The 14,274-nt window shown below is 35.1% G+C and overlaps 2 protein-coding genes across 2 annotated transcripts in view; one reads left to right on the forward strand and one right to left on the reverse strand.

Annotated features, from left to right (window-relative positions):
• The window catches only part of LOC149801893 (furin-like protease kpc-1), a 139,949-nt gene that overhangs the window by 100,670 nt on the left and 25,005 nt on the right, over positions 1-14,274 (reverse strand). The gene's annotated exons all lie outside the window — the stretch shown is intronic.
• Positions 8,388-13,938, forward strand: LOC149801894 (uncharacterized). Its single transcript, XM_089956276.1, has 2 exons — positions 8,388-8,629; positions 13,240-13,938. Exons 1-2 carry the CDS (start codon positions 8,548-8,550, stop codon positions 13,569-13,571), a joined length of 414 nt encoding a protein of 137 aa, XP_089812402.1. The 5' UTR covers positions 8,388-8,547; the 3' UTR covers positions 13,572-13,938.

A 14,274-nucleotide genomic window follows, 5' to 3' on the forward strand; every position in this document is an offset into this window, starting at 1 on the left:
CAGTTGGTATTAGCAAAACTATAATGTAATGTTACACACCAGTAACCATCACTATGCTTAGTGAAAATACCAACTGCACATCTGAATGTCCTTGAGGTATATGATTTAAATGCTCAGTGAAATATGGTGTTTCCACTGGAAGATAACCCAAGTTATAAACACATGTATCGTCTTTATTCTTTGTTATTATGCACCAAACTTTGAACAGAATTCCTTCAATTGTATGAGTTTTCTAGTTTCACCCATTTTGATACAATGGCTACAAGATGATGCAAGCTGTTCTTTAAAGTGGAAAATCTTGAACCATTCCCCTGCCATCTTTACCAGGAAAAATCATTCAAAATTGTTCTTCCTTATACTGAAAATGTATGTTATACACTTTTAAAGAGATCTTATACACACAATGTTTTTGATCAAAATAATTCAGCCATCCCTAATATCAACCAACACGGCATCAAGCTTCCTGAATTATCCTTAATAAAGTAGTAAAATAACTCGAAGGTTTGGTGACGTTGTTGTTGTTGTTATAGGGTTTAACGCCATTTTTCAGCACAAGATAGGCTATACATGGCGGCCAGTATTAATGGTGGAGGAAGAACCCGGGAAAACCCCGGAAAGAACCACCGACCCACGAGAAGCTACCGGCAAGCTTTCTCACATATCCACATTGGCCGAGCCCGAGACTCGAACCCACGCAGACAGAGGTGTTTGGTGACGTAATATTTGTTTTAGAAAAATCATGTGTGAATATGACATTGTTACACTAGGGTAATTACAACATAATCAGTGTTCTGGGATCACTTATCTGGCTGTCATCTGCCTAATAGTCAAATGTAAAGGTAGATGTAAAAGAAATCTGGTTGATGAAATCAGCTGTTTGAAAGCTGCTCCATTTCTTTTATTTTCATATTCATTCATATCTGACAACAGGTAGCTTTATTTTGTACAATGCCTTTTATACCAGGATGCTTTCCATCAAAACTGCTTATATTCTGTTGAACAAAATTGTTTAAAGGTTTTCTATTTTTGGAAACTGTGGCAATAATGAATGGTGGGCTGGCATCATTTGTACTAATTTAAAGGACTTCATACCAGAATGCTGTCAAGTTTTGGTAAACTTTCATTGAATAGTTTTTGGAAGAAGTAACTGCAACATTTTTCTGTGTACAGCAATGGTGCATGTATCTAATAGAGAATGTGTACAAATCTGAAAGGCTTTCATGCTGTGTCATATTTGGTTAAATTCTGTTTATCAGTTTCTGGAAAAGAAGTAATTTTCTACTTTTTCAAAAACTGTTTTGCAGCAGTGGATAACTGGATGGCAGATTGGCATTATCTGTTAAAATCTGAAAGGCATTCTTGCCAGGATGCTTCATCTAATTTGGTCAAATTGTGTTGAGGTTTAAAGTTGTTCAATTGTTAGTACAGGTTGCAAAATGCTCTGTCAAATTTTGGTAATTTTTTTTTGGGGGGGGGGCATTTCTTGCAAAACAGTTGCTGAAAGATTTTTCTATTTTTAGTATCAATGTATAAATCTAATGCCAGTTCAACATCACTTGTATAAATTTTAAAAGCCTTTATTACTGTGAGCATTCAGTACAATTTCATCAAAATCTTTTCAGTGGTTTTTAAAAAAAAGTTGTCTAAAGTTTCTATTTATTTTTAGCAATAATAACTATGTTATGACAGGTTGGCATAAAACAAGCCTGAATAACTCGCATGCCAAAATGTTGCATAATGCTGAGCAGTATTTTAAAGTTCTTTAAACGGTTATGGGAAATGTTCCGTGGGCAACGGATTGATTACATACAACACATAATACATGCTGAAAGCTGGATAATATTTGGAACAACTTGCTTAGCCTTTTGGTCTTGCCAGCCAAAAATTAAAGTTATTACAATAAACACAGCAACTGCAATGCTCAGCTGTAATAACTAGATCAACTAATTTCATGGCACAATAAATGACACATCAAGGCTATTTTACACTCAAATTATCCTGCTTGGTCAAGCTGGCATTATTATTATATACAAGTGAATTCTCTTTTCCATGCTTTGTGAACAAGAAAAATATGAAGTTTCTTGGCTCAAACTCAACATTTTGATTTCAGCCGAGATTTAGCAAAGGCTAAAACACATTGAGAATGTACTGTTTGACCGAGATGGACTTCTCACACTTAATGAAATGAAGCTAAAGCAAATGTTTCCTCAGACGAAACTTATTTTGTGTTCACAGGATCATGTGACCCTATGTGAATGGAATAAACAGCAGATTCCATAGAAAGTATGTATTTTTAAAAATAAAAATCTGCTACCATTTTAAGACATCAGTGTCCAATACTGGACTAGTCTTTGTTATCAATATTTCAACTAGCTTAAAGAAAACCAGAAACCAATGGAAATATAGAATAATAATATAAGCACTATAGAAGAAAACTTTATTCTGAAGTATCATCTGCAACCATAATGCCAATAATTAAATATTGGCATATCTTCTAGGAGCTGAATTTCAGTGACCTCATATTCAAATTTCCACACCTATTCGGTTACTTTCGGGATATAACACCACAGTAGCGACTCCAGCATCCCAATTGGGAGTTGCCAGAGTAAAAGACAATGCTATTTTGAGTTGCTTACAAGTGTAATAGCACATTAAGAAAAGCCTGGGGACAACTTTTTTCTTCTTTTCCAAAAGATAAAGGCATAAAGAAAGTATGGATACATTATTACAAGTGAGTCGAGCAACACCATACAGCACTCTGTGCTCATTACATTTCTTAAAGGAATATTACGAGAGGGATCCTGAAAAAATGGCAGCTCTAGAATAAGCAATGCTAGGCCTAGACTAAAAGCTCGCGCTGTTCCAGACATACTGTTGGATATTTTAAATCCTAGAAAAAGTGTTAAACGTGTGAGTTAAGAAAACAGGCAGAATGCCGAGTAAGTGACCACAAAATACAACAATCAATTCACAGTTTTATCTACACCAGCAGTGCTAACAAAATCTGATAGCCCAACACCTGGGGCCCTTCTGATTTTAGTTTGGGCCCATCCTGTATTCAAATCCTAAGAAAGAAGCTTCTTAATGTTTAAATTAATTACTTATGATTTCTGCTTAGCAGATTTATCTGTGGGGAGGCAAGGGTGGGTGAAAAACTAATGCAGTTTCGACCGATGAAAAGTGTTCTCAATGCCTTTTACACCTCCCTGGTAATGGATATCACACTAGCTGGTCCATGCTATGGTCTCTTCACCCAGAATTCAGTATTATCTCTCAGTGTTTCAGTGTTGGATGTATATTTTCAAGATGTTAGTCCTTAGGTGGTGTGTGTGTGTGTGTGTGTGTGTGTTGGGTCTAGGTAATATGTCATTTACATATAATACAATTGAACCTCATCCTTCTTAAATGAATTTATTGCATTGTGGTAAATGTTTTATTTTCACATTGGGCACCATCACTTAATCCTTATCACATTTTTGCACAGAAAAAATGTGTAAGTATTTATTTTAAAATTACATTGCTTTTTCTAAATTTCAAAATATGAAATATGAGCACCTTCTTACTGTTGTACTTTTCTGCTGTCAGGTCTTAAACACATTGTTAATAGACAATTCAACAAATTATGAGCATATCTTGGAAGTAGATTCAATTTAATGTGCAACCCAAATCTGGTCTCCTCCTGTCTGTCTCACTCGCCATCTTTCTGTTTGTATTCGTGGACTGGCTAGTTATGGATCACGGGACCATGTGATCTGTCGTCTCACCAAACTCGGCAATGTATGGAATCGTGGTATCTTCCATGCAATATAATCACTACCCATCAACGATATTTAATTTATAAACATTACAGTATAATTAAAATTTGTAAAGAATTACATACATAAAAGGAAAGGTTTTATTTCTGGTCTCTTTTAAGCCACTAAAGTCAGCATAGGGTAATCTGATTACACACAAACCTGCCTTTACAACAAGCTCAATCTATTACTAGCAGCTAAATCCAATCCCAAATATTTCATGATATACCTGCAGGATGACATGTATGGAGCCGACTCAAAAAATGATAAAAGTACTGTCTCGGCATAACATAATTCTTCAAACTGGAGATCACAGTCTACATATAAAGTTGAGCAAACAAAGGCTATGTTGTATAACTCACAAGTTCAGCTTAATTTTCATCTGAATATAAAAGTTTTATTTTAAACAAGAGTTCCTCAAAGGGACTGACACTCTACTGTTGTAATTTTTTTCCCAGGAATTTAAGATAACACCATTTTCATTTAGAACCAAATAAAGATCACAAGTCTCCTGGTAAAAACCCAACGTTGATACAAATTTCCATCTTGGAGGAATAGAAAAAATACTGAAGACGGATGCTGTGGTGGCCATATTGGATAGCAGAATCAGCACAATTTTTATCTAAACCCAACATGACAACATAAGAAGTCTTCTCATGGAAATCTCATGCTAATATGACTCAGTGTTCAGAAGGAATAGAAATAACAAGATTGTCAATATGACTGCAATGGTATCCATTTTTGAGAGTCAGATTGGCACCATATTTATAAGTCTTGTGGTCAAACAACCATGTCAATATAACCTTGTGTTTGGGAGTAGAAGCAATAACATGATTTTCAAGATGGCTGCTGTGGTGGCCATATTGGATCTCATCAGATTGGCACCATTTTCATTCGTGACCAACCAGACACCATGAGGAATCTTTTAGTGAAATCATCATTTTGATTCTACCGATCATTTGGGAGGAGTGTCAGTAACAAGACTTTTAAGACTGTCAATGTGGTGGCAATATTGAAAATCAAAGCAAAACCATTTTCATTCAGGAGCAACTAGACATGATAAGAAGTCTTCTGATGAAAACCTCATGTCAATATGTATTTTCATTCAGGAAAAGTAGTGATAACATGATTTCAAGATGGCCATAATGACCTTTGACTGGGACCAATTTCCTTTAGGACCAGCAAGACATCATAAGAAGTCTTTCAGAGAAACCCTATGTTGATAATGACTATCCATTCAGGAGGAGTCAAGATAACAAGATTTTCAAGATGGCTTCTGTGGCAGTTACACTATATGTCGGAGCATCACCATTTTCATTATGGACCTGCTAGAACTAGAAACGAATGTCTGTGTAGTGTTTCAAGGCAATCCTCCAAATACATGTGCTAAATGACAGAGGGGCCATCCCATAAAAATGACAGAGGGGCCATCCCATAAAAATCTTCTTGTCTATGACTGGTAGAGCTAAATCTGCTAAAATATAGTAAATTTGCATACAGTTTACCACTTTTAAGAATTGTTTGCAATTTTCCTATATAATGGTTCCTAGTATGAGAATTTATTTTACTGCCGCAGACGAACTAATTTCCCCAATTTCCCCACATTTGGTTTTGATGCAAGTTTTTGCTCAGTACAAAAAAAGAATCACAGAGGGCATTTCTGTAGTTTTCAAACTATCTTTGATTTTACAGTGTTCTGTCTGTTCCCATCAAGAATACAATCATTATTTCAAAATCACGACTCTGAATATTGTCATTAATTGGATTTAAAAATTAGCTGACCTCTTTATTCATTTATCACAAATACATGTATCATCATTTAAACCCATTTCTAAAAATAACAAACTGGAGCAAATGTCCTCGGCTGCAGAAACAGTTTTCATCCTCCATTTTTACAGTGCCATAACGTCTACATTTATTTCTTTTATATTAGTGAGTGCATTTCTTATACGTTTTTTACTTATTTATCATCTGAAGAGGGATAATCATGTCAAGATGAACTGTTGATCGAGGAATGACTGAGTGACCAAATTTTTAAAAACTGATGACTCTCAAATTAACATTAGGCAAATAAATGTGTTTACCGTTGGCTGACTGTCCCTTTTTTTTTCATTGCCAGCCCTAGCACTTCTCTACCCCTCCCATAAAAAAAAATCCCAAAACTGATTTGCAGATCTAATTTACTAACTGAGCTGGTTTATCCCAGTACTTGATGCGCTTAGTACATTATATATACTGATCATTATAATATATATAATATATATATATATACATGTAAGTTTACCAAACAATAAAAATAAAAATGTCAAAACAATTCCTGAAACTGACTTGTGCATCTAATTGAGCTAGTTTAGCCCAGTATTTGAAGTGTTTAGTGCATTATATACATATACTAATAATTTATATATATATATATATATATATATATATATATATATATATATATATATATATATATATATATATATATATATATATATATATATATATATATATATATATATATAAAAACTACCCACCAACCTTAAATTTGAAATTTAAGCCAATAAATCAAATCGGCTATCAGTTACATAATTATAAGTTCATTTTTTTTCTACAAGTGATCACGCGTTAGAAGAGAAATTCCCCATTGGGGATGAAGATAAAGAAATGTTTTGACAGAGGAGGTTTGTAACAAGATTAAAACCTAAATAACATCTTAAAAAAATTAAATGACGCAAATGACATGAAACTTTGTTAGCAACATTATTGTCTCATCTGTGTTAAGGTTACAAATGATGTACAGGAAGGCTTTGACCTTCCTGAACTTGAGTTTTTAATGAAAAGCGGAAGTGAAGGCATTTAAAAACAGCCAAGAAGGATATTTATACCAACATGAGTTAAGGACTGATTTCCTGTCCTCCAAATGGTACAACAGCAGTCACAGTGAGTGGAAACAAAAGTCTGAAGCACTAATAAATCAAAGTATACATAATAAATATTATCATACATAAACAAAATTAAACATTGTAATTAATCATTCAATTTCCCTTTCATCCATACATTACCAACTTCAAATGAGATTTACATCCTGAATAAATGACATTATTTCCTTTACTTTGAAAAATTAAATCTGTGGATTAGCATGCCAATTTCTTATCTGTTCAGTCACGAACAAAAGCAATAATGCTTGATCTTGGTTGAGACTGACTGGTTAACTGCTATATCCTATTGGAATTAAATATCAAATGTACACATGCATGTTTGGGTCTAATCCAATTCTGAGCACAGTGCTGGCACCAGAGGCAAACGCAGCAAATCTTTGACACATTAAATGTGCTCAAGACAATATACAGAGAATGTGATTAAATATTTGACCAGCAACCCATTCTGACACATGAAGCAAATGTTCTCAAATTATTAGTTAATGAGATTTGAATTCTACTATATGCTAGGATGCAGCCATGGTAGAGCACAGTCAAGTTTAAGTAATATTTGTAAATGCCTGATATTTGTTAATAAAATTTGCATTGTCATATTGTGAGATGACGGAGCACGAGAACAATTTCTTAAGTGGGGCACTTCCTTAAAAAGACAAGTGAGACATTGTAACTTGGTGGCCATGGAAGGCATGGGGCCAACATTTGTACCAAGTTTGGGATGGCTGTGGCTGCCCCATTTCTTGCATCCGATAGCAATATAATCCACTATTTTGGCATTCCAAATTAATAGGCTAGTATGGGATAGGGAAATCCCATACACAGGTCAGAATTTCATTCCAGCCCATAAATTCTTATAGTGAGGCTACAATTTCCCTATCCCACACCAATGATATAAATTTTGTCTCATTTCTCAACAGAAACTAGTGTTGGAGAAAAAGATACCATATTGTCAATACACATGTCAATTTAGAAATAATGAGTATTTAACATCGCTAGAAATGCCACATCAAGGCCAAAAAAAAAAATGTCATCAGTGCTTATGGTGTTTTAAGCACCATGATTAACTGTGTCAAATAGTGCACTCATACAAAATACCATTAAGACTTGCTTACAAGACAAATCAGCCTACAAACAAAAAAGATCATTATCTGCTGTAGCATAATGTACCTGCAGATCAGGTTCTATGTTGCTTGTTTTACTGATTTTTCCTAACAAGCTTTTAAGTCGAGTCCAACTGCAAACTGCACAGACTCAGATCTGCAGGAACATTATGAGATCACAAATCTGGGTCTCTGCTGTTTGCAGTTGGACTCGATTTATAATCAAGTATATACGGTAGGCATGTCCCACAAGATTTTATCGCATGGGGAAGTCTGTACCACGCACATATAGCAATGAAAGAAACTTAACCCTAGACACGAGAAACTGGGAATATATATATAATGGAATAATTTTTCTCCATATTGATATTCAGTCCATCCTACCTTCTCAAGCTTGTGACATCATCTTCAAGCTTAAATTTTGGATGTTGAAACTGATTTCAACGTAAAAATGTTATGACAAAGTATCTGAAGGATTGTTTTAAAAATCTAGAACACTGACATTAGCCAGCAGGAAGAGTAATGATATCATCTCCTACAGATCATTAAATCAAGTGCCCCCATTTCCGAGGAGCTGACACAATTAGCCAGATAGCTTGCCAACCAACCCAGTAATTTTGACACTCAGAAAGATGACAAACCCTGAAGCAACTGCGCAAATGTGTTTTCTTACAACAATGTGACCACTGATAAAAGTGCCAATTCTGCTGAATTATTATAATAATATTATGCATGCAGGTAGATGAATTAAGTACTGATGAAAATTTCAAAAAGGGGCCTGTGAGACACCTACAGATAACTACATATAGTACAGGTACATTTACATCCTGTTTTCAACCGAATCCACTGCTACAAAAATACTCTCCCATTTGAGTGAATCATCTGAACTGTGTCAAGTGTTAAAAGGTGAAATATAAATTATAACTTGTGATCAGTGATGCGTTAAACTACAGATCATGCATCAGTGAATGAAACTCAATTTAGATCTCAGTTTAGACCTCAATTAGCCTGACTGCATGCCCTAATTTGGAGTTGAGGTACACCAGCTGAGCTGCTCACAAGTGTAGACAGGACAAATGGTTAGAGTAAATACATTGCCATAATAGCTTCTTTGCTCCAAATCCCATAACTAAATGCCTATATAATGACTTCCATATTATAACACTTACTAGACCACAGTTTCATTTTTCCCACTGAAACAAGAAAGTTACGGTTAACACTGAAAATACTATATAAACAGTTTTGGGAGTATGGACTAACAGTAAATATTTTAATGATATGTGTGCATGTGTATGTGTGTGCATGTAAAATGCTGTCAAAGATTTCATCAGCTTGTTGCATCACATGTATATGTCAATTAAAATGTCACAAATAATGTCAGCAAAACTGGTTGTTCATCTTTTAGGGAGCCAAGGTAGATGATAAATAGTGTCAGACCTGTGAACCAGCCTAAATTAAAATCAGATCTCCCTGTCCTACATGAAGATCTGACAGTGGCTGACCTATATAATTACAATAATCACTAATTTTGTCAGCCAATGTGACTAAATCTTTTTTTTGTTGTTGTTGTTGTAGGGTTTAACGCCATTTTTCAGCACACGATAGGCTATACATGGCGGCCAGTATTAATGGCCATGGATATGCTGCCTTTATGTGTTCTTTGCAAAGGCCCATTTCCTGGTCATGATACTGTCAATAATGTGTTCAAAAATCATTAAAAACCAACCAAACAACATCGTCATTCATTCTGATGGTAAAGCAAAGCAAATGGGGAAAGTTGTATAAACTACCGAAATCTGAACGTTTTATATTCCAAAGAGTGTGCGTGTGTGTTTGGATTTTTAACGTAACTTTAACAATTTTTCAGTCATATCGCTATGAGGTCCCACCCAGTCACATTATCCTGACACTAGGCCGACCAGTCCTAACACTAACCTCTTAATGCTGAACACCAAGCGAGGCAGATGTTAGAGCCATTTTATAAGTCTTTGGTATAACTTGGCCAGGGTTCAAATCAGTGACCTATTCCAAAATGAATGCAAGTTTCAATATCATGAAATCAAGTACAAAGACAAACTGTACACAGGCTTACAGGGACAAATATCTATTTTGCAATATTTTAAAATTAAACTGTTACATTCCCTTGAGCAAAAACATGAAGAATGACCTCATTTAGAGACACATTACGGTAGTCTTCAGTATGACCTAACATCGCAGCATTGTCATGGAGCCACCCATTGGTTTAGTGATATGCTCGCATGTTGTAGTACTACGTCAACAAAGTACAAATAGTACAAGCAAGCTAAATTGCAACCTGATTAAAATGGAGATCTGATGGTCACCAATGAGGTCATGACCTTTTGACCTTTCAACTCACCAAATAAATTATAGCTTTCACATTTCTTTAAGTGAAAACATCAATTGCAACATATTGTTTCCAAGTAATAATTCTCAATAGCATGGAACATTTAATCTGACAGGTTTTTAAAACAAGCTGACAGGAATTTGAAAGGCTGGCAAAACATGAATCATTATCTACTTACTGACAATTAGAGCTTGATTTTAATTTGATTCACCATAATGTCATCTTTTATATCCAAATCTGAATCTAAAACAATTGCTTGAAAAGAGGCACCAATTCCAAAAGATAACTATCTATTGTCTGTGCTGTAATAATTTCCATGTAATTCCCTTACATTGGCATACTTGGGGTTTATTTAAAATTGAAATAGGGAAAACAATAAGGTATTTGTGTACTAAAATAACAGTATACTTTTCAAGTCATATTTTGTTTACTATAGCATGCTTCAGGTCAGTAGTAATTCTAAAATGTCTCTTAATTAAAATAATAAGACAGAGAACTGTAGCTTTAAGGACTGTGAGAAATCAATATCCATATTGTGCACTAATAATGGTTTGTGGACATGGATATGAAGAAAAAGGTCAAATGTACCCTATGGCATGTTGTAAGAGGCCCAATGTACCCTCTGGCATGTTGTAAGAGGCCCAATGTACCCTCTGGCATGTTGCTAAAGGCCAATGTACCCTCTGGCATGTTGTAATGGCCCAATGTATCATCTGGCATGTTGTAAGCGGCCCAATGTACCCAAAGGCATGTTGTAAGAGGCCCAATGTACCCTCTGGCATGTTGCTAAAGGCCAATGTACCCTCTGGCATGTTGCTAGAGGCAGAATAAGGGGGGGGGGGGGTTGAACTGCAGTGGATCAGTGAATGTTAGCATGCTAGACATGTGACAAAGAGGGTACAGGTTCAAAATCCTAGCACTGGATCAGCCCAGGTCAGCTAATGTGGAGCCTGGAATGGCAAAGTACTCAACTCCAACTTACTAGACACTAAACCTAAGTTGCTGTTCCATAAAACTACAAACCAAAAAGTGGTATAATTATAAATTAGAGTTTGTATCAAAGATTACTTAACTTTATGTCATGGTTCAGAGCCTAAAACTGGCTACAACAACAATTATGTCATGGTTCAGAGCCTAAAACTGGCTACAACAACAAGTATGTCATGGTTCAGAGCCTAAAACTGGCTACAACAACAATTATGTCATGGTTCAGAGCCTAAAACTGGCTACAACAACAAGTATGTCAAGGTTCAGAGCCTAAAACTAAATACAACAAGTATGTCAAGGTTCAGAGCCTAAAACTAAATACAACAACAAGTATGTCATGGTTCAGAGCCTAAAACTGGCTACAACAACAATTATGTCAAGGTTCAGAGCCTAAAAATGGCTACAATATGAAACCTGGTTTTTTTTTAGTAGTAACTAAAACAGAGCCAAATTTTGTACACTATCAACATGTGATTTGGGAAGATGGAGTCATGGAAGGAATTAACAGCTAAAGCCCATAACTGAACAGGCATCCTATCATAGCTCTGGATAATTAGATACACTAAGAAGAAATGCAACTGACAGCACTTAAACAAAATTATGCACTGTATCTATATTTTATGTATCATTTCTGGTTGGGAAGGTGGGCTGGTAAATTTGTAATTATCCCATTTGCACATTAAGCTGACTATATTTGCACAATTCCCTACTGGTCAACACCTATTAAGTTACAGTATTTATCCAATGATGAGCTCATGCTTGATGATAATTCCACCCCCACCCCATTTTACAAAATTTGGGCAAATATATACTACTGATAGATTTATATGATGTTAAGTCCAGCCCCTACCCTTTTTTTTATATTAATTTATTACTCTGGCCACCTGGTCCTATCATGGAAGAAATACCATAATTCAATTGAAAAACTAAATAAAATAAACAAATAGTCTACATTTTGACACAGCTGTGTATTTGCTGATTGTTGCATTACTGGTTACACCCATTTACTTAATTAAATTGATAATAGCGGCTGTAAGATCAGTGTTTTGTGAAATGGGAACTAGGATGTTTACTGATCTCCTCATGCGTTTCCCATGTAAACTCCCTGGGTAAACTCACCTTATTAGTGCTATTACAGTGTGAGAGGAAGGAGTGTATAAACAGAAAATCTTACATGAGCACTCATTCTGATTGCAATCTATTAATGAAACAAATTTCATTATTCCTATCTTTTGTAACCATGGCAAGCAAAAAATCAAAACAATTCAATAAGTTTCAAATATTTTAGCAATTCTAGTTTAATTATAAAAGAAGAAACACTAATGTTTCATAAAAATCTTTTTGAAGATTGAAGTCTTTAAGTCATAAATTCAATCAGCACTGCTATTGATATCATGGGTTAATTAAGGAGATAATTTACATTAAATCTTAATATTTTTGTGCAAATATTGTTTGGCATATTCTGCATAATATATAGTATCAGAATTACATAATGGCAATATGCGTACTGTATAAGAATTACATTATGGCAATATGCATACTGTATAAGAATTACATTATGGCAATATGCATACTGCATATGAATTACATTATGGCAATATGCATACTGCATATGAATTACATTATGGTAATGTGCATACAGTGTGAGAATTACACTATGGCAATGTGCATACTATACAATATGTAAGAATTGCATTAAGCAGGTGAATAATACTTTTGATATTTTGTAGTCAAGCTATACTGGCAAAATGATATGCTGACAAAAATTTCAATATTTATATTGTAACATGCATGTTCTCTCATGTTTACCTACCATATACAACTGCAAGCAACACACCATGATCTGCCATCGCATGATGTGCTGGCATATCAGGGTCTATGTCGTTTACTCTACTGATTACTCCTGACAAACTGATGACACATATCTGCTAGTAAACAATGCAACAGCAGATCTGGGTTTGTGCAGGAAATGAGACCTATAAGTAAGTATATACTGTACTTATGTGAGAAGTCTACATGTGGCTGTCTAAAATGTGAATGTGTTCTAAGAAGCTTTATTTATTTTGTTACAGAGTGTATTTCAACCATTCCAAATTTGCTAACAATAAAAAAGGTAGAGATGATCTTGAAGAAGGCTGACAAAGGATTCAAAGAGTTGACAGCAAACATTCCAGGGATATCAAATGTTGACACAAATAGAAACTATGACAGCTGTTTGTCATTTTTAATCACACTTCGAAACATTATCGGTTATATCATGCTGAGGAAATGGAAGCCAGGTGACTTTCCTGATGACACACCAAGGGAGCCAACATGGACTAGCATGCGCAGGTATCTAACTCGCAACCCTTGGATTACCACAACTAACTTAACAACAGGACTCACGATAGTCATAGTAATTTAATGTGTAGGAGTTTCATTCCCTGTCAGCATGTTGATAACCTCATCTTGCACGATGGGAAGTTCTGAAAAACCTACACAAATCATATACCAAATTTTATCACTGCATACAAAGCACAGTACAAAATATACGCAAGACCGGAGATCCTGAAATTCTAATGGATCCTGTTAGACACCGTTTCCTTAAAATTCACTTGATGACTATATATATATGTGAAGTTTAATTTATAAACACTGAAAAGAAATATTACATGTTGAAAATGTGTAACTCATATTTATCAGATATTTCCAGTAAAATTGGATGGTGAAGCTTTATTTGATGAGGAACCCAAATATGTCTTGAAGGATGATAATAAAAGTCAGTTGTTATTGCCAGGACACATTTTTTTCAATAGTTCACATTTAAGCTTTGCGTGTGTGTGTGATTTGTTTGTTAATGTAGCTTAAAAAAAAAAAATCAGTCATATCGGTACAACGTCTGCAGTGTGGCAGTTTATATTGATGTCTAGCACTGGGGCATCATGCCAGATATATAGCATGATGTCCCACCCAGTCACATTATCCTAACACCTGGCTGACCAGTCCTAACACTAACCTCTTAATGCTAAGCGCCAAGCGAGGCAGATGTTAGTACCATTTTTATGTCTTTGGTACAACTCGTCCAGGGATCAAACCCACGACCCACGTCTAAGTTTTGTATATTTTGT

This window comes from Sinohyriopsis cumingii, chromosome 4, assembly GCF_028554795.1.
Source record: "Sinohyriopsis cumingii isolate HCF-2022 chromosome 4, ASM2855479v2, whole genome shotgun sequence".
In the NCBI taxonomy this organism is placed as follows: domain Eukaryota; kingdom Metazoa; phylum Mollusca; class Bivalvia; order Unionida; family Unionidae; genus Sinohyriopsis; species Sinohyriopsis cumingii.